Source organism: Bactrocera latifrons, unplaced genomic scaffold, assembly GCF_001853355.1.
Source record: "Bactrocera latifrons isolate USDA-ARS-PBARC rearing strain unplaced genomic scaffold, ASM185335v1 scaffold_131, whole genome shotgun sequence".
NCBI lineage: Eukaryota > Metazoa > Arthropoda > Insecta > Diptera > Tephritidae > Bactrocera > Bactrocera latifrons.
Genome location: NW_017534753.1, coordinates 187,182 through 209,366, shown reverse-complemented (window position 1 = coordinate 209,366; position 22,185 = coordinate 187,182). Strand labels below are relative to the sequence as shown.

The following is a 22,185-nucleotide window of genomic DNA, read 5'->3' as shown; positions in this document are numbered from 1 at the left end:
TCAGAAACACTAAATTTTACGGAAGAAATGTCAGAAGGAAGCTGCGTCCAGGTTTTTTATTAAATTGAAAATGGGCGTGGCGTCGCCCACTTATGGACCAAAAACCATATCTCAGGAAGTACTCAACCGATTTCAATGAAATTCGGTATATAATATTTTCTTAACACCGTGATGACATGTACCAAATATGAGAGCGAGCAGTATAGATACATATATATTGTTAACTTCTTTCCAAATACCGATGTGTTAAAAAGAGAAAGTCACACATTTAGACGTGCCTGTACATCAGTATTGGCACACTACCTTTAAGAAAATGATAGAAACTTTATTCCAAGTAATACCAAATTTTTTTAGCTGAGGCTGTCGAATCACGGGTAAAATAAATGTCACAGTTCTCTTAGGGGCTTTAAGACTTTATGAGTATTGCACATGTATGCGTGTGGGTATGGGAGATTGCAATGTGGTCAGCAATCACGTGCATGGCTGATCGAAATGTAACAGATTGGTGAGGAAGACGGAGTGAAAAAGAATTAATAAATAAAAGAGCATTGATTGAATCTGTATAAGGACATGGCATTTGAAGTGCTTGTATTAAGTCGGCAAATTAAATGAAAACTAACACTTGATATGTTTAAATGCATACATATGTATGTATATATACTTTAATATTAGTGAAAGACGTGTATCAGACATTTTGCTATTAAAGTCAGTCGATTGGTACAAAATTAAAAGTTCCTTCAGCTGCTCAAGAAGGCTTTATTACATGGAAAAACCGAATTCACCAATAGTACACAAGGAAGGTAAAGTATTGTTTCCAGATGGGTCAATACTTTAGAGCACATGAAAGCACGCTGTTCGAAAAAAATACTTGCATAACCGAGTAATAACATAATTACTTTTTAATAAAAATATTAAAATTGTTTTCTTGACAGCCACTACCTATTATATAATACATAATTTCACCCCAACAAACAATCATACTGAAATAACTTGTAGTTCGGATAGTATATCGCCAGACTTGGACATAGCAAGAGGGTGTATGCGGTTGTATATTTGTTGTGGTCGCGTTGGTTGTTAGTGGTTTCCGAATTGCACAATACCACTTTGCCTGCGATGTGCTCAACACTCATGACTCCGTAAAAGTTTAGTCAAATTTCTTTCATAATAAAAAGAACAAGTTTTCAAAATAAAATATTTGGGGATGCGTTCATAAATATTGAATACCACCATATTACTTATCGGGGTCTGGCTCTACTCCACGAGTCATCGTCCTGGTTGAGGACAAGACGTCTAAAAAGCTTGAAATAATTTTAATTGGATTAAATGGAGTAAATTTTTAACAAGGAAGTTTTAATCAAATCATCTGTTTCCAATCATTAATATCATACCAACATGCTTATCAGAAAAAAAACTTCGATTCCCTACTTACAAACCAACTCCATTTAAAACAACGTCAACAAAAAACGATCAGTTGAAGTATTATCAACTTTTTTGTTTACAAGAGCAGGCAAGAGCCTGGAGGACTGATACCAGAAACCTTCAAGAGTTTATTTATTTAGTACGTAAAGACAGACAGTCCCTTGACATTTATATGTATGTGCATATGTATGTATATCCCTATTTCTAACGGTTATTTTTAGGTGAAACAAACAACCGTTAAGTGAAGAAAACTATTATACTCTGTAGCAAAATGTTACAAGTGCAAAAAAATGTAGCGAAATAGCGAAAAGAGCCAGTGGTCCCCATATTCAATGTGGTTTCTTTAAGAGTAACGATCTGATTTTTACAATTTTTAGTCCATGTCATACGTCAGAAGTACAATTTTTGCGATCTTTTATTTGAGTATATAATTATGTATTCATTGGTGCTTGATATGTGCATTGGAAAGTAAAATAATCATATGGAATTTAAAATTGTATTATATGGAAAATAGAAATATTATGCTCTCTGCGTACGGAGATCTTAGGTTACGCTAGTCCAACGTAAAAACATTTCGCTTGCATCATTTATAACTACCGTCGACTAAAAACATGGAGAGTTACGCATAATTTTTATAAGCATACCTAGGATTCTTTCGATCCTTCCACACATTTGACGAGATTTCCTTCAATATAAATTATAACATTTTTCAATTTTATTATTTATTCACCTTTTCATGAGAAATAACTGAATCGAATTAATTTTTCGTTTAAAAGTTTCCAGCTGTTAAACTTTTGATTACACTACTCAACAAAGGTGAAAGAGAAATTTTCGACTGGTTTCTAAAAGGCCTTGTGGGGTATTGGAGGGGTCCTGATTATTAATTGAGTTCCAAAATTTTTTTATCACATACACCACTTCACTATCACTAAAATTTGTAACCCAATTATCTGTCAATTCTCAACTTTTGGTTGGCAATTTCAACTGTACTTTGTTGTAGATCGTAAAATCAAAAGGAGTTTGGATGTTCTGAAGTTCAACTGTCCCAATTTTAAGGCAACTGAGCCGAGTTGCAAACCGTAATAGCGGCACTAATTGTTCATATTATTTATATTCTCTTTAATTCTTAATTTAATTGAGTAATTTTTAAATCGACCCGATGGAATAATACACATCAATACACTTTGACGATAATTAGCAATTAATTGGTGATCAGACAGCGTTCAAAATACTCAGCAAAGTAACAGAAGTTGGGAGCGCAAATTGAGAGTTGACACAGATAAGAAGTTAAAACTTCTGCTGAACAAAATAATTCCTTTTAGCACAGCAAAATCAGTATGATCGAAACCTAATTGAAAAGTTGACAGCAAAAAATTCGTTTAGATTTGAGCGAATCAATATTAACAAATTAATTAAGAAAATAGTGATCACTTTCAAAAGTGCAGGTCGAACAGCTGATTTTGAAGTTTGCGATTTTTCATTGGATTTTTCGGTTTTGTCGCAAATTAAATAAATTATTATAAAAAAACAATATCTACGTTTGCACTTATATTACCAATAATATCAGTGAGTTATATATAAGTAAATCAATACCGTTAAATTGCTTACTTTCTCGAACTTTGAAATGTGCGTTTATGCACTTATATTTTGAATTTATCACCTGCAAACTGAGATACGTAAGCATTTTAATGATTTCAGTTATTATATATTTGAAAAAATTACCACTTATTAGAAAATGATGATTTGTCACTTTTGTCATACACAATTTGCCACTTTGTAGCACTTAAGTAAACATTTCAAACAACTCATCCTCGTAAAAACTTCAAAATATGTCAACACTACTTACCCGTCCGTAAAATATTCTACATGCAAGGTTGCTAATACTTGTACTTACATAACAGTTTAAATGAAAATGAAAAGGTAGCGGTTTGCGTCAAATGGCAACGAAATATTTCGAAACAAGTCAAAAAGCTCTAAAACACACAATTTGATTTCAGAAAAACTACCGATGCGATGTTCTACCAAGGTGCCGAGTTTGATACTAAAATTTTTGTGAAGTAAACAAACCAATTCAACCTCACAGAAATGAAGCAGTTCCGGGCTGGGTGATAAGCTTTGGCACAGCAGTTGGCATTCTCCATTAGAACAAGGGATGTCTGATTACCGCGCTGATAGTAAAGTTAGGCACGAAATGGTTGTATATGTGTGTATACTACATAGTTTTCATTCCACCACCCAAGCGACATTGAGCAGAACTCAAGTGCTCTCTCAAAGTGCTCGAACGCGCCTCACTAAAACGCGGAATTCACTCAATTTGCATTCCCCAGTATGTTAAATGATAAGAAAGCCATCGACAATTTAAGTTGACAAAAAGTTCTGTGCCCGACAATTCGCTCATACATACATACTTAACATGTGTAGGGAAATGATTTTATCAGCATAGCGAATGTGAACATTAGATAAGCTGAAGTGTTGTGAACATATGGCAATATAATTCTCACAGTTAGGTAATTTAGCGATAAGTGATTCTCGAAGTAATACAGATTGATAGAAAGTGTGTATGTCACAGGATCTTGAGCCGGAACATTTCGTGTGCTTCAAATAAATATTTATAACAAGTAAGAAAGGGCTAAGTTCGGAATCAGATCCGACCACTATATACTAGGCTGTTCTTACTTTGTATAGGAAAATTATTTTATTCGAAATTTTTGTCACGAAAGCTGAAAATAGTTGAGACTTGATAGGAAAATGAATCTACGAAAATTTCACGCTTCTCGGACCACGCCTTATAGTGCCGAYAGAAAATTGTATTATTAATTGCACGTCACTCATACCCCAATGGTACATTCGCTGAATTATGTATGATACATTACAAAAAATYATTTACATTTCACAAATTATTATTTTATATTGCTTCATTCGAGTTTATTTCGTCTCTTACTATATCAAATTATCAATGCATTGAATTAAGAAAACATTTTTTTTTTTTATTAAAATCAATTTCCAAAAACACTATTTCTCGATTGATGACAACTTACCGTTTCGTCTAGACGCCTTTTGCTAACACTTACGTTATTGTTTTGGTATTGTTTGCACTATGATTCTTTGATGAGCAAGATAGTACYGTTACACCGTCTCGGCGTCAATGCTTTTTTTCGTTTCTCATTTTACGGTGAGCTCATTCTGTTTATATTTACAAGCAAGAAAGAGTGATTTGAAGTGAAATGGATTTAAGAAATAAAAATAAAATATTTTTGGTTGGTTSGATCAACTTGAGTATTCTGGGCTCGAAACCACCATCAAATAAACAAGTGCTACAGGTACTTTTTTTTAATATTCGTGTAGTAAAGTTATCTGTGTGTGAAAGTGAAAATCTTGTAATTCGAGAAGTACTAATATTTTGGGAAAAGGCTCGTTTGCCCACAAAAGAAAAGCACCATTGCGCTAAAAAATTGCAAAAATTTTATGACGAGTGGCGTTTTCTGCAGAAAAATAATAAAAAGTCCGGTGATTCTTACTGTGAAAAAGAAAAAGCTTTTGTTAAAAATTTGGACAATTTATTTGATGTTGCGCATGCAGATGTTATGAAACTCGTAAAGGTTGAAGAAGATAGGCTTTTTCTTCTCGGACAAAGACAGCAGGGTCGTGTTGGTTACCTTGGATCAGTCGATTTTAATTTATGTCAAGCAGAGAAAAAAAGCCAAAAAAGAAGGAATGATGAAGAAGAACGTCGGGAGCGAAATATTGCTGAACAAAAAATTCAACCGGGAGAAATATCATTTAGCAGTATTTCTGATGATTGATGAAATCGAGAGTAGTCAAGAGAGGCCAAAAACATTTTATAACAGCAAAATTAGTTTCTGTCCTAGATCGATGCCAAGTAAGTGTACGGAATGCAGTTTATATATTACAAGCGGCTGCAGAAGCTCTTGGCCACAATGTTGACGACCTGGTTATAACTCAAACGTCAATTTATCATCAAAGAAAACACCTGCGCTCTGTGCAAGCTGAGCTGATTAAAGAGAAGTTTAAATCATCACTTCMGCCATTCCTTGTTGTGCATTGGGATGGTAAGATGCTGCCATCATTAAATAAGTACAAATTTGATTTTATTTACAAAGATTAGAGGCAGGTATCTAAAAATAACATACATTTTATAATCAAGATGTCCATGATAAGAATGCTGAGCGGTTGCCAATAGTTGTTTCAGGAATGGACCATGACCAACTTCTTGCCGTTTCAAAACTGCCAAATTCAACGGGCAAAGAACAAGCAATAGCAGTATATAATGCGTTGGAGGAGTGGAATGTATCGGAGAAAGTGCAGGCATTATGCTGTGACACTACAGCTGCAAACACTGGCCGATTGAGTGGTGCCTGTGTGCTCTTAGAGCAAATGCTTGATAGAGAGCTGCTTTATCTCCCTTGTCGACACCATATATTTGAGATAGTACTGAGAGGAGTGTTTGAAGCTAAACTTCCACACTTCACATCAAGCCCCGATATTCCGTTATTTAAAGAATTTAAAAAATCTTGGTCAAAGCTTGACAGAGAAAAATATCAAAGTGGTACGGAGGATGAACACTGCCGTGAAAGCATTAACGATGTAATCGATGACATTGCAGATAAATGCTGTAAAAAAAACCAGCGATGCTGCACTGCGAAAATTGTCTAACAGAGGAAGCAGCCGCTTTAGCCTTTTTTGATGACAGACTATCAGTAGAGACAAAAGTCAAAATGGTCAGTGCTCTTAAAAAACCCGGCAGATGCGATGGATGCAAAAAGCTTACTCTAAGTTCACAAGACATGGGACAATTGTTAGGTATAATATGAGAATAATACGCTTAAATTTTTATTTTATTCTTAAATTATTGACTTACAGACGGGACCATGGAGCATTTCATAACTTCCAACAGTCTCAAATTGTTTTCAAGGCTGCAGATAGATACCAGCTTCTTGGATTTGAACCCAGAAACATGGCAGACGAAGGCTTCATATATGGATGGCAAAAAAATAATAAACTCTCTAAAAGTAGTTAACGACACTGCAGAAAGAGCCGTAAAACTAATGCAAGATTACCATGGATTACTACCCAAAAATGAAAGTGATTGGGGTTATATTTTKCAATGCATACAAGAACAAAGGAAAATGTATCCGAATTGTTCAAAACAAACTTTTAAAAGTTGTAAATAATTATAATTTTGTGTAATGTATCATACATAATTCAGCGAATGTACCATTGGGGTATGAGTGACGTGCATTAACAATACAATTTTCTATCGGCACTATAAGGCGTGGTCCGAGAGACGTGAAATTTTCGTAGATTCATTTTCTTATCAAGTCTCAACTACTTTCAGCTTTCGTGATAAAAATTTCGAATAAAAATTTGTAACGAAGAGGCTACTATATACTCTTGCAACTTGCAAGAATCAAATCAAATTCGTGAAAGCTAAAATCATATTAGCAACCTCTTCAAATGATATGTTAAATATGTTTGTGCTAATAACTCGACCTCTTCTTTTCGTAGATCGTGATAGAAATAGTTGTACCCATATGGGCCGTCTAAGTTAAATTTCTTTTTATCGGAAAAGATCCAGTTGTTCCATTTCTTTGTCCAGCTCATGTGCTTGCCTGAAAGTTGCAGTCATGAAGTTTTCCGTGTATCATTTAATGGTGTTTTTTTTTAGTTTAAGCAATATCACAATAAAATCACAAGCTTTACAGTTAACAAACTGATTTTAACACCACAAATTCCTTTGACTTTGGATGCTGAGAAAGGAGAATTTCTCGCAGTCCGTACAGTGTGACCACTGTCTGACGCAGTGATCGCATGTTTTACACCGTCTTTAATATTTTTGCTGTATTCTACTCCGTTTCCTTAAAAATTAAGAAAAAAAATATACAAAGTATATTATATTTCCGATTGATACACCAGTATAATTCCATGGAAATATTAAACGTTTGTGTTCCATATGTATGAACAATTCATGAAAATGCAAGGTAAATTATGTGAACATATTCAGTTGATCGGCATATGTGCTAGTTAGATTAATGTACATATGTGAATCTTGTATAATTATCTCGGCAAAAAAATTTAGTAAACAGACAATGTGAGCACATGATATATATTTTTAGTTATTATTATACCAAATATAATATATTATATTTATTTATTCTCTTATTCGTCGAATAACGAAAACGAAATTCATTTGCTAAATTGTTTAATATAAAGTTTTGTCATCACCGTTTTCAGCCCCTGCAAATTGCGAAAGTTGAAAAGTTTGATTACAAACGAACTTAGGCCTTTCTATCTTGCTTCTAATTTTATGTTCATAACATATTATTTTAACTTTACAATATAATGTAGTAATATAGTCACTACTGCTCACATTCCAAATACTGAGGATTTCAAATTTCACTCAATTTAATTCACTCAAATTACTTGTGCGATTGGATGTGACTTTGGACATGCGCACTTGCTGAGAGGAAACGGAAATCGTCAGAAGGAAATTGAGTTCACAGGAAATAATAATTAATAATAATAAAGAAAGAATAGAAATAATGGAGAAAGAGAAATAGCGCATTATTAGTGTGGACCATAATAAGAGTTGTCCTACAAGAAATAAAGCTTTAACGGTAAATATTTTTTTTCACCCTTCTGCAGTGTTCACAAATCGCATAAAAAATTCTACCGGCGAAATGAATAACAGGAAAAAACAGATCGTTCCCTGAGAGACAATAGTTGCAAACACAAGGCAACCAGAAAAACGATAGAACCATGTCGGGCCAATGTTCGGATAATTGTAGGGGTGGATTCGCATTTATTACAAGAAACGTGTGTATTTTACAAAAATTGTTCTTATTTTATTTTACACAAAAATGTTCTATGTTTTAGTTTTAGTATCAACTGGCACCGTGTTCGTCCGCGAATCGAATGACTGTCGTTTTTCAAAGTCTTCGTTACCCGTTTCTTCGTCGCTACTCGTTGTCTATTCCGATCAATGTTGCATGTTACTGTCCGTACGTTCGTCCACTTCTAGTCTGTCATTTGTTCGTTCCCACATAAATACATACAAAAATGAGTTTTTGTTAATTATAATCTATTAAACATCCACTTATATTTTATATCCGTAATCTAACTATACTTATAATATTTATGGTAATGTTATTTTAACGGCTAATAAATATATTTGAACGCCCGACACTACTTTGCGTTTTCTTATTAACAGTGAAATTATAAAAGCAGTTCCTTGAATTAAGTATGTGATGATTTATGATCAACTGAACTTGTTCATTAGAGTTATTTTGGTAGATAAATCGTAAAATAGTGCCGAGCTATTCAAACACGGCGGCGAAGAACTGATAAGGAGCATGCATCAGCTTCTTTGTAAGATATGGTCAGACGAAAGCGTGCCCAACGATTGGAATTTAAGTGTGCTATGCCCAATCCACAAAAAAGGAGACCCCTCGATCTGCGCCAACTACCGTGGAATTAGCCTTCTCAACATCGCATATAAGGTTCTTTCGAGTGTATTGTGTGAAATATTAAAGCTCACCGTCAACAAACTGATTGGTCCTTATCAGTGTGGCTTTAGCCCTGGAAAGTCAGCAACCGACCAGATATTCACCATACGTCAAATTTTAGAAAAGACCCGTGAAAAGAAAATAGACACACACCACCTCTTTGTCTTTTATATCCTCGCAAAACTTATACGGCTGTGTAAGCTGGCGTTGACCAGCACCAAAAGCTCCGTCAGAATCGGGAAGGACCTCTCCGAACCGTTCGATATTAAACGAGGTTTCAGACAAGGCGACTCACTATCGTGAGACTTTTTCAACCTGCTGCTGGAGATAATTCCAGTTGCAGAACTTAATCGAGCAGGTACAATCTTTTATAAGAGTGTACAGCTGCTGGCGTATGCCGATGACGATGTCAACAACTAATGAGTCGACATTGCGAGTTTTCGAGAGAAAAGTGCTGCGAAAGATTTATGGTCCTTTGGGCGTTGGCCACGGCGAAGACAATCCAGCTCTAAAAGTATTCGGCCGGAGGAAGCAGAAGAATGTCAATACCGCCAATCCTTTGGAAAGACCAGGTGGAGAAGGACCTGGCTACGCTTGGAATATATAATAGACGCCACGTAGCGAAAACAAAAAACTACTGGCGCGCTGTTGTTAACTCGGCTACAATCGCGTAACGGTGTCTACGCCAATTAAGAAGAAGAATAAACTAAATGGTACTAATATATGCGCCGAGTCCTCACAAATCACGAAATTATTAAAATAACAAAAAATAAATTTCATTGGCGATTTAAAGCAGTTTTCAGTATCACCAATCATTTGTGATATGATTATTCAAGATCAAATGCATTAGTTTCTTTTCTAGATTTCAAGAAATTTATCAATTTTAGTAATAAGTACACATTGATATCAAAGATAAAATGGCTCAGACAATAAGGTTTATTTATACAAGGTGGGTTCCAAAGTAAACAGGACTTTAAAAAAATCAGAACAAATGGTTTTTTCGGCAAAATCAATTTATTTTCCTCAAAATAGTCTCCTTTTACTTCAATACAGCTTTTTGCACGGTTCAAACGCTCGTAGAACGAGTGTTTTAGCTCGTTGGTCGGTATGGACGCCAGTATGAAGGTGTAAGCCTTTTGAATGGCGTCTACGTCTGCATAACGCTTTCCTTTAATGGGCAAATGCATTTTGCCTAAAAGGCAGAAGTCAAAAAATCGTCCCTGGAATTTTGGATTCTGAGTAATTTATGGCCGTCAGTCAATTTTTGCGGAACAAACTCTGAACACACCTTTCGTAAGCCCAAATGTTCGGTCAAAATGCGATAAATCGATGTTTTGGAGATGTTTAATTCCATTTCTATGAATTTCAGTGATGATTTCAGCTGATATTTAATGAATTCATGCACAGGAATTTCCTGTGATCCCGGATTTTGATTGGCCCACATGTTGATTATCATTTATGTCCTCACTACCACTTTGCAAACGTTGAAGCCATAAACTTATCAAATCAATTGAAACGTTTCGCTAAAATTTTTCCAATTTTAATACAAAATTTAATGTTGGCTCTTTGTTCGAAGCTCATTCTCACACCGATAACACAAACATACTGACACATAAAACGCAATAACTTCACTTCCAATCCATGAAATGTCGTACAATTCGCACTGGACAATCAATAAAGATAGCAGATTCTAACGCATCGATATAGAGGGTGCCACCAAGGGCGCTAAATTCAAAAAGTCCTGTTTACTTTGGAAAGCCCTTGTACATTGTAACAAAACAGTACACGGAAATTATAAATAAAATCCCAAATATTTACTTCATCATTCATCAATATATATTTTGTAGCCTCCAAAGTGATCCCACCAGAATGTAATACACTTATTCCAACGATTTTTCCAGTCCTCGAAACACTTTTTGTGGTGGCCTTTAGCTCCTTCAGTGAATTTTGTTTTATTTTTTCGAACGACTGAATCACCCTAAGGATGGGGAATGGAGTCACGTGTAGAAGTAGGAGTGGCCAGAAATAATTATTTTACATATAGCTCAGGCAGTTCACCACTTCCGGTCTTAGACCAAATATCCTCTGGGTATCCAAAGAATATCCGTTTGAAGGAGAGCTCAAGTGAGAAGGCGAAACATCCCCTCCACAAGGTTTTGCGTTGCGTTCCCATTTCTTGAACGGGACAAGGACTGAGGCAAGTAGGCCCCTGTGGCATTTAAACAATATCCATATAAAGGAAAGCAAATTCGGTGTGGGATTCGTGGTGGAAGAGAGTTTTCGTCGCCAAATACTGTCATTCACGCTGGTGGTTAAACGTCTATCAAAGCGAAGTTATTCAACATATTGCTGATTCCGCCACGATGTCTAAATTGTGCTTGGCGACTTTCACGCCAGGGCAAGGAAGGTATCTTTGGCACAACTGTCGGTAAATACAGCCTCCATGAGGAAACATTCCCAAATGGGTTGAGGATGATCGACTTCGCCGGGGCTCGAAATATCTAGATTCCACCAGCAGTGGCGTATCTAGGTAACCAAGAGCCCTCGGGCACTGCTATGTAAACTTATTAGGTTTTATCAAACAAAAATATGAAAGATACAAATATTTTAAAAATGCGAAGCTACTTAAGCTCTTTTATGTGCACTGTGGGGCAGGTAATAAAAATATTAATCAGTAACAAGATAAATTACAATTAATACTTGGTGTAGATTCAAGGGTTTATTATATAAAGGTCGGGGCAATCAACTGACTAAATAAAAATTATACTTAAACTTTTTTCTTAACTTTAGTTTTGGCAAAAGTATCAAGGACTTCGTTTATATTCAGGCTTAATCCGTTTTTGTTTCTAATTTCTATTAGCTATAAATGGCGGAGTCGAATTTAGCGAATATTATCTCTTAAATAATTTTTTATTATTTTTCATTTGCTAAATTATCTTTCAGCTGCTGCAGAAATGAGAGGAATTGTCACATTCTAACGTACGTATTTCCTTACATATTTTGTGAACAGTCCATGGTTGAGTTAGTCGAGGTAAAATTAATAAATGGAAATAACAAAATAGGGCCTATTATATCTGAATGAATTAATAAAAATGTTAGTGTTAAAAAATCGAAGATATGACAGACCGCACTCGTGCCAATAAAACTATTAAAATATTAGTGTGTCTGCGCAATTATTGAAAATATAAATTTTAAATCTTTTTTCTCGGTTTAGAAAACAATGATCATCAGCTAATTAATTAAAATGTTTTTTTTTTTTAACTTTTCTTTGCCTTTTATCTTGAAAATGGGTATCAATACCTAATTTTCTTGCAGTTTCACTGGCTTTGCACTAATTCAATATCATTTCTATACATTTTCAACTTTGCTTTGGCCTCTGCTAAAACTTTACTTGCCTCACCCAAATTGAAGGTCGCATTTTTGTGAAGTTTTGGCTGCTTTGACGTTGTTCAATGCACTGTGCATGAATTTGCCGCAATATATGATCATATCGGGCGAAAAGCTTTAAAAGGACTGAACATTTCCGTGGTATCCTTCCTGACTTAGGTCTTCTTGATGTCCTCCCAAAGCCAAATAATACATTGCTTCTTTGCGAGCTTCATTTTCAAGTTCCTTGTCGATAGTATTAGTATCGTTTTTTTCCAAAATTTATACATGGTTCTGAATGGCTACTCGAACAACTATGTTGTTTTATTCTTTCTGATAAATGCTTCCAATCTCGAATTCCCGTACACCAAACATTATTCCTTTGTGAAGCAAATAATCAAACGATTTACTCGCCCATATTTAGAATACGAAACGTGGTACGATTTAGAAAAACACCTATTGTTCTGGTTGATGTCTGTAGGAAAAGGTCCTATGAGCTGCAAGGCTCCATATCAATAATTTGACGTTTTGTTCGTGAAGTTTCCCAAGTCATACGAAGTTTTGTCATACACATTTTCGAAAAATGAAGAAGTCTGTGGTTGCTCCAAAACCTCCGCTCTTCCGTGTGTCCTGCAAACATCATCCGCATTGACATGATCGGCTGCGGAGGTATCTCCAATTGCGATATCGAATCTCAACCAACACTGCAGTAATAACATTATTTAAGTACCTAACAATAGAAATATTTTGACCGGACGTACTTGCAGAAGACAGAATAAAAAATCTTATAAATTTTGGACAACTTCTGTTTTATATATTCTCTTTCTTGGCGTTGTTTGTGTTTAAATGCACGACTGGGTTTCTTCTTTTTATCCATAATTTTAGTTTTCTAATATATTTAAACAATACAATATTAGATTGTGCTCAAGAAGGTAGGTACTCACTGTTCAAAGAAGACGTTAAAAGTAAAATGAAAGGAAAGAGAAACAGAATGATACGATATAAATGTCGTTGGTCAATCCTCGGAAAAATTATCACCGTTAGTATTATAAAACATACATATCACTATCCCTAAAATTTTCAACACTGCCAATCTACAGAAAGAATTTAGAGGAATACCCTAGGCATAACTTTTAAATTTCTCTCAAAAATATTCTCCAAGCAACTCGGCTGTCTAAGAATCGAAAAGCCTCCGATCAAATTGATCATGTTGTGATAGATGGAAGACACGTCAGAAGTGTTTTACACATGGAACGTTCCGGGGTCCTAACATTGACTCAGACCACTATCTTCTTGCACTCAAGATACATTGACTCAGACCACTATCTTGTATCAACAAACACCAGGAAGGTTCGACGTCGAGAAGCTGCAATTGCAAAGACAGCCGAATGATTTTCTATTCGTCTTCCAGTTCTGCTTTCTTAAAGCACTCGTCAAAAACTCGGTATAAGGGAACTTTACGACGGCATTTCAAGCTCCTTACGAACAGCTGCAACCGAAGCCATTGGTACTCGGCAAATGTAAAAGAACAACTGGTACGATGAGGAGTGCCGTGTCGCAGTGGAGAGAAGCAGACTTCTTACCTTACAACGTTGCAATCGAACGCAACACGTGGGGGATGTGATAGATACCGAGAATTGAAGAGGGAAGACGAACACATTTGCAGACAAAAAAAGAGAGAGGTCGAAATGCGTGAGTATGAAGAGCTTGACAAAAGGTAATGCTCAAAACTCTACAAAACACTCACAGAAGGTTTTAAGGCCGGAGCATACTCTTGTAGAACCTTCAGAGATGATCTAGTGATTGATGCCCAGGGCATACAGAAATGATGTAGGGAACACTTCTCTAGCCTGGTGAATGGCAGCGAAAGTATAACGCCAAGAGAAGGCAATCCCGATTCCTCAACCGATGACTATGCAGCAGACGGTCCATTGCCCGACCATGAAGAAATTCGATTAGCAACTATCCGCCTGAAGAAAAACAAACCAGCAGGCTGATGGATTGTCGGTTGAGCTAATCAAACACGGCAACGTAGAACTGATAGGAACATGCCTCAACTTCTTTGTAAAATATGGTGAGACTAAAGCTTGCCCAACGATTGAAATTTAAGTATACTTTGCCAAATCCACAGAAAGGGAGAACTCATAATCTGCGACATAACATCGCAAATAACGTTCTATCGAGCGTATTGTGTGAAAGACTAAAGTCCACCGTCAACAATCTGATACGGACTTATCAGTGTGACTTTAGGCCTGGAAAATCTACAAAATCTTTATCGATTTTCAAGCTGATTTTGACAGCACGAAAAGGAGCTACCTTTATGGTTTTAGCTCTGCATTCTGGAATGGATAAGGAAGCGAAGCAAATGGGTCTGCTAGTGAAAGAAGGCAAGACGAAATATCTTCTTTCATCAAACAAACAGTCGTCGCATTCGCGACTAGACTGCCACGTCAGTGTTGACAATCATAACTTCGAAGTCGTAGAGAATTTCGTCTATCATGGAACCAGTATCAACACCAACAATAATGTCAGCCTGGAAATCCAAAGCAGAATAACTCTTGCCATCAGGTGCTACCTCGTACTGAGTAGGCAAGTCCTCTCTCGATGAACAAAAACCAAACTCTATAAGTCACTCATTATTCCCGTCCTACTATATGGTGCAGAGGCTTGGACGATGACAATATCTGATGAGTCGACGTTACGAGTTTTCGAGAGAACGGTTCTGTGGAAGATTTATCATTCTTTGCGCATTGGTCTTGGCATATACCGCATTCGATGGAACGATGAGCTGTATGAGATCGACATTGATATAGTTCAATGAATAAGACAGCGGCTACGCTGGCTAGGTCATGACGTTCGAATGGACGAAAACACTTCAGCTCTGAAAGTTTCATGCATTTTGGTATTTGGGAAAAATAACTATCAGTTGGCTTTATTCATATAAAAGGGGAGGGTTGTTTTTACGCCTGGTGGACAACATTCAGCACCTATGTTACTATGCCATATGGATCATTTCGAAAAGTTTTTCAAATCTTTCAGAACTTTATGAAGGGTCTCTTTAAGATATTCCATACTACTGTTCTTGGAATCTACAATATATAAGCGCTTTATCTAATTTTAGACATCAATTTGCCAAACACCAGTGATGCCATATGTAAATATGATCCTATCCTTAAGGCCATTTAAAGAAGAAAACAAGAAATAAATATAGTTTAAAAATACTAAAAAAACACGCTTTTAAAGCAGTTCAAACTGAAAAGTGGAAAAATATTCCTTATATTAACTGACAGTAATGTTAGCCAAAAAATATTTGTACTGTTGTGAGAAAAATGTGGTAAGCTCGATTTTATCGAAAAATATAGAACACCTTCAGCGGTTTCAATTATTTTCAGTGGTTTGAAAAATATTCAACTTTGATATCCCTTGTTACCGGGAATTTCTCTACCAAATTGGTATCGTTTAATGGCGGTTTGCTGTAGTGGCAGTGATCTGATTACGCCGAATATATGGTATGTAGCAAATTTCATCAAGATATACATATAAATCTCAGCCAGAATAAAAGCGTTATAAAAAGGTTCGTAGCTGCATTTCTTTTAATATCTAATCATATGTATAGTCATATCTGAAAAAGTAGGCCGCCAAGTAACGAGCAAATAAAAAAGATTTTACTATTATCTTTCTAGTTAAGTTGTTTATATAGAAAACCGGTTACGTAATATTGCAAAAAAAACATGTGTTATGAAGAATTTTATCTCGCTCTTTGTCCATGCCAAATTACTGGAAGATATTTCTTTAAATAACAAGTAAGGAAGATCGAAGTTCAGGTATAACCGAACATTTCAAATTGTCAGGGCCAAAATTAGAGATGTACCTTCAGATTCCTAAGACTGGTTAGTGCAACTTGAAAGAGTATGAAATGTTCCGTTATAACCGAACTTCGTTCTTCCTTACTTCTTTTCAATTAATGTTATTTTTTTTCTAAATTTAATACTAATTGATGTTATTATATGTACAGATAAAATAAAACAGTGTTAAAAAATAATTTTTGAAAATAACACGATTTATTTTAATGACTTCATTACAAAAAAAAACACGTATACATATATAATTTGTACTAAGTAAGTAAGCAATAAAGCTGCCTTGAGATACACCATCATGTATGGTATGTATGTAGAACCAGATAATGTTAAAAAGTAGACAAGGTTTAAATGTTAAATAAAATCTTTTTGAGTACTAATTTTCGTATGACGGAACAACGAAAAAATAACTTCGTAAAGAAAAACACCACGCAATGAGCGAAACGGGGAAAGGCTATAAATAGACACAACGAAGCGTCTTAAGCGTTACGGAGTTAAGCTCAACACGAATACATGAATACGAGCATTTATGTTCGAATCCAGACTCATGATACTTAAATTTTTTTTATTTTATTAATTGGGATCTTAACAGATCTCATTTCAGCTACTTTAATAGCATATCTTACTATATTTCAGAATAATATGTTCATATGTTTAGGTTTATTGAATTTTCTATTATTTATGCGTATTTATACAAATACGACAGTAACCCATCAATTCATAAATGTACCTTTTCTAATGGTTACTTCCCCTTGCCTCTCCCAAACTACAACGTTTGTCTTCACTTTTAGCGAGAACAGGTCGTGGGTGTACTGCCAAAAAATTATTTCAGATATTTTTTTAATAATCAAATTTATTTTAAAAACGTATAAATAATAACTTTATGTGCATTTATATTTCTAAAAATAATAATAACATAACAAGTAAGGAAGGGCTAAGTTCGGGTGTCACCGAACATTTTATACTCTCGCATGATAAAGTGATAATCGAGATTTCATTATCCGTCATTTACATATTTTTTATTTTGCTGTAAATTAATTAGATTAGATCAATTTGTGTACTTTGAGTTTTGAATTGTATTTTCATTTATTTTAATTGCATTGAAAAGTTATAGTCCGATCACGACAATTTTTCCACAAGGGATACCTCAGCTCAAATACCGTATTTGTGTAATGTTTTATTCCGCTATCATCATTGGTTCCTAATGTATATATTATACAGAGAAGGCATCAGATGGAATTCAAAATAGCGTTACATTGGAAGAAGGCGTGGTTGTGAACCGATTTCACCCATATTTCGTACATGTCATCAGGGTGTTAAGAAAATATTACATACCGAATTTTATTGAAATCGGTTGAGTAGTTCCTGAGATATGGTTTTTGGTCCATAAGTAGGCGTCGCCACGCCCATAAAAAAGCCTGGGTGCAGTTTCCTTCTGCCATTTCTTCCGTAAAATTTAGTGTTTTTGACGTTTTTCGTTAGTCACTTTTAGTGATTTTCAACATAACCTTTGTATGGGAGGTGGGCGTGGTTATTATCCGATTTCTTCCATTTTTCAGCTGTATATGAAAATGCCTGAGGGAAACGACTCTATTGAGTTTGGTTGACATAGCTGTAGCAGTTTCCGAGATATGTACAAAAAACTTAGTAGGGGGCGGGGCCACGTTACAGCTTGCACGGACGGACGGACAGACGGACGGACAGACAGACATCCGGATTTCAATTCTACTCGTCACCCTGATCATTTTGGTATATATAACCCTATATCTGACTCTTTTAGTTTTAGGACTTACAAACAACCGTTATGTGAACGAAACTATAAWACTCTCTTTAGCAACATTGTTGCGAGAGTATAAAAATAGAATACGAATCCTTAGATGAAAGGACATGGTGGATTGCCATGGAATTAACGGCAAGTTTGCGCGACATTGTGCTGGTCGTAAGAATATGTATGTATAGTTTAACAAAAAGTTGAAAAAAAAAAACAGAGGACAACTTTGCAGACAAATGAGATCATTTTTGTTTGTCATTAACATTCGCTGGTACATATGATCTCCCATACATATTGACACCGAATTTAGCATATCGTCGCGGAGTTGATACAATTTGTTTTAATCCAAAATCTTCCGTGCACGTCCTCTTTGTCGTCATGTTTGTACTTATTGATAGTGCTTTGTTGTTGCAAAATTACTTGTGCTGATTTTGAAGTGGTTTCATACGAATGGCAATTTTATAAATTAATACCATCTATAATGCAAAAAATATGAAACATCAAATAATCAGCTTTATCATAAAGTTCGCCTGAATAAATCATTCCCAAGTATATTCGTTTTTACGCGAACGAAAAATTCGTAACACGAACTTCCTGTGAAAATTTCAAATTTTGATTATGCTACATATTATGAACTTTGACAAGCTGTCACATATGGTTTTGTTTTGTTTTCTAAAAGACAAATTGTGTGATTTTGCAACTCAGTACGTGACAGTAACAAAACCAACAGTGAGCCGAATGAAAATAAACATGTTAACAAATATAAATTTGTTGGCCGGCCAACGTGTGAGTTATCTTAACAGAAGTGATAGAGATAATGAACATAACCATGTACATATCATATTAAACAATTTCATTATACTCCATGACTTTCCAATCTTAAGGATACAATTTGCAAACGTTCAAAACCTTTGACCTCCGTCACGTTGTTAGTTAATCATTTAGGGATGTACAGGGTCTGTCCAGAAATAATATAATTGATTTTCTTCCGCGGCGACTGTACTTTGGATTGCGTCCAGAAGAGGGTGTTGCTGCTACCGAACGAGAGTCAGGACAAACATTTTAGCGCGACGTGCTTCTGTGGGTGATGCAAGCCGAATATGCAGCGTTCGTTAGAGCAGCAGAGACGTTTGATATAGTAGCAGTAGCAGCAAGCTTACACAGATGTTGCTTTAGTAAGAAGTGGTGTGTTTCAGTGGCCTTTTTGTAGGGCCGAAAGAGGTAAACACCGACAATGTGACTCGTGTGCGCAAAGTTTTGAACTCAGACCTTCGACTAAGTATTCGTTTGTGCAAGGTGTGCGCGAAGATGTGACCCCCAATTTTTTAATATCGTAATCACAGGTGACGAGTTATGCATCTTTGAGTATGATTCTGAAATTTTTTTTTTGTTTCATTGCCAGAAAAGGCCAATGAAAGGCAAGCATTTTGAGAGGGGAGAATGCCTTCAGTGCTTGGAAATCGCACTGACACCACAGCATCGGCGCAGTAGCAGCCTACTTTGAAAGTTTTTGCAGAATTGTTACGATTGGTTCAATAAATTTTTATACTCTCGCAACAAAGTTGCTAAAGAGAGTATTATAATTTTGTTCACATAACAACAAATTTGTGAAGTTTACGGAGACGATGCTGTATATCAGCTCATGTGGCCCAAAATGGTTCGCTCGGTTCCCTTCAGGAAATTTCGAAATTTCGTTTATTGCAATTTTCTAAGATAACAATATAACACAATGTTACCTTTTGAAAATTGTTTAACAATTCCGATCATTTAATTTGGAAATTTCTTAAATTGATAAAAAATAACTAACCTTAAGAACTTTATTGAAATTATATATTGCGGCATCTACAAACTGATATGTTAAATAAAAAGGGTACTTTCCTTAAAGTAAATAGATTGTAAAGTAGAGTTGCTATTTAGTTGATAACCAACATTGCAGAAAATCATGTAAAAAATATTTTTTTTGGGAATTCGTGTTAAATCAAAAAAGAAAAGAATTTAAAATTTCTTAAAAATATTTTACTGTACTTCATTACGGGTTACGTTACGTTATACGATTAAGAAATTCCTTTAAGTTGCAATACACTCACACTTTTCTACTTCCGCAATCTCACTTTTAGAAGTTGAACGCCGTCTTGATATCAGAGATCAATGATTTGAAATAACCCCACAAGAAGTAGTCTAGTGGTGTTAAATAACAAGTTCTAATCATGAATAACAAGAAATAATCGATTCATGTGGCACGTGGTATGGCACGTAGCCTCATCTTGTTGGTACCAGATGTTGTCAAGATCTACTTCAACCAATTGCGACCATAACAAGTTGATAATCATCTATACAGCTCTCCACTCACAGTAACGGTGTCACCAGATTTATTGGAGAAAGAAGTACGGACGGATTCCACCAAGCCAAAACGCACAGCAAACTGTCAATTTATATGTATTTAATGGTTGTTCATGAATAATTTGTGGGTTTTCTTCGCACCGGAAACGACAGTTTTCTCTACCACTAAGACAAAAGAGTGCCAAATCGGAAAAAATAATAATAATTATCGTTTTTAAGTTGTTCCAAAGCAAAATCAGCAAATTCACGACGCTTGCTGTGGTCCAATGACTACTTGAGTGAGAACAATTTTGTACGGATGGCAAGCCCAAATCCATTCTCATAATCCGCCAGGTTGTAGTTTCAGATAGTCCCAATTTTTGAGAACGTCTTGCAATCGACAAATTGCGGTCTTCAGCAACACTTGCCTGAACGGCAGCAATGTTTTTTAAAACTTCGAGCGGTTCTTTCTCTTATTGGCACTTATGCATTATGTAAAGTAAATTTATATTATATAAAATTATTAAAATCGTTAACTTCGGCTGCACCCAAACTAATATACAATTCACAAGTGCATTTCTTTTAGTAACTATGTGTTCAGTTTGTTTGGAAGCTATATGCTATAGTAATCTGATCTGAACAATTTTTTCCTTAAGCAGATTTCGTGAAGATGCCACCTCAAATGCGAAGCTTTCCATACAAGCCCTTGATTCCGATAGTTCGATTTGTATGGCAGCTATATGCTATAGTGAGCCGATCTGAATAATTTCTTCTGATATTTCGTTATGTCTGTGAACCATAACTCATACCAAATTTCGTGAAGATATAGCGTCAAATACCATTTACTTGGGAGTGGCCAGAAACGATTCTTTTACATATGACTCAAGCAACTCACGACTTCCGGCCTTTGACCAACTAAGAACACCCGCTTGAAGGCGAGCTAAAGGCGAAACGTTCTTTCCGCAGGGTTGTACGTCATACCAATGAAAAGGAACAACAAGCCTCAGATGAGTGATCCCCCCTTTTGAAGACGACCATGGGAAACGAAATAAGGCCTACGAATTGAGGGCATGTATCTGGAATGTCCGGTCCCTTAAATGGGAAGGTACCGTTGCCCACCTGGTTGGTGTTCTCGTTAGAGTGAAGGCTGACAACACAGCCGTCCAAGAAATGCGACGGACGGGACTAGGACAAAGACGAGTAGATCCTTGTGGCATTTAGTACAGTGGTCAAATAAAGGAGCGCAAATTTGGTATGGGATTCGTGGTGGGAGAGAAACTCCGTCGCCGACTACTATTATTCACTCCAGTGAACGAACGTCTAGCCACTTTGGTCTTTGGTCCGACGCATATAGATATTTTATATTAAAATCAAATTGTCACTGTTCAGCAAAACCTTAATTTTAGACATTCCTAATTATAGTTCCTATTATAGTTACATTAATAGAGTGCTCATCGATAAGTGCGTTGAAATCCTTGTGGCCTAGTATGGCAGGGCTAATTAAATTAAGTTTGGCTAACATTATTGTGACATCTTTTAAATCAAGAGTTATTATTTTATTTCTTGCTAATATTATTACGTATAAGTGACCTGTTATATTTTTTATTTTTTAGTTGTAGCAATGATTTTGTTTATTTTTTCGGATTATAATTGATTTTACAATAAATATGAAAAAAAAACTCTAGCAAGTAGGGCTTTCTGTTGCATTTGGTTACATAATACATATCTTCCTCTTCTTGATTGGCGTAGTCACCGCTTACGCGATTATAGCCGAGTCGTTTCTTCTTTTCGCTACGTGGCGCCATTTAGATATTCCAAGTGGAGACAGGTCCTTCTCCACTTGGTCTTTCCAACGGAGTGGAGGTCTTCCTCTTCCTCTGCTTCCCCCGGCGGGTACTGCGTCGAATACTTTCAGAGCTGGAGTGTTTTC

The 22,185-nt window shown here is 35.8% G+C and overlaps 2 protein-coding genes and 1 long non-coding RNA gene across 3 annotated transcripts in view; 2 read left to right on the top strand and 1 right to left on the bottom strand.

Moving 5' to 3' along the window:
* LOC108965007 (dopamine N-acetyltransferase) overlaps positions 1–3,292 on the bottom strand; it is an 83,405-nt gene extending 80,113 nt beyond the window's left edge. The window contains exon 1 of the mRNA XM_018927136.1: positions 3,266–3,292. The gene's annotated coding sequence lies outside the window, so the exon portion shown is untranslated. The remainder of the gene's footprint in view (positions 1–3,265) is intronic.
* A 670-nt stretch (positions 3,293–3,962) lies between these two features.
* LOC108965009 lies at positions 3,963–8,510 on the top strand. The gene is made up of 3 exons (XR_001993066.1): positions 3,963–4,037; positions 8,083–8,253; positions 8,314–8,510. It is a non-coding gene; the product is annotated as an uncharacterized LOC108965009 (long non-coding RNA).
* On the top strand, positions 5,779–6,820 carry LOC108965008. The gene is made up of 2 exons (XM_018927139.1): positions 5,779–6,240; positions 6,301–6,820. Exons 1-2 carry the CDS (start codon positions 6,069–6,071, stop codon positions 6,609–6,611), a joined length of 483 nt encoding a protein of 160 aa, XP_018782684.1. The 5' UTR covers positions 5,779–6,068; the 3' UTR covers positions 6,612–6,820.
* Positions 8,511–22,185: the final 13,675 nt, after the last annotated feature.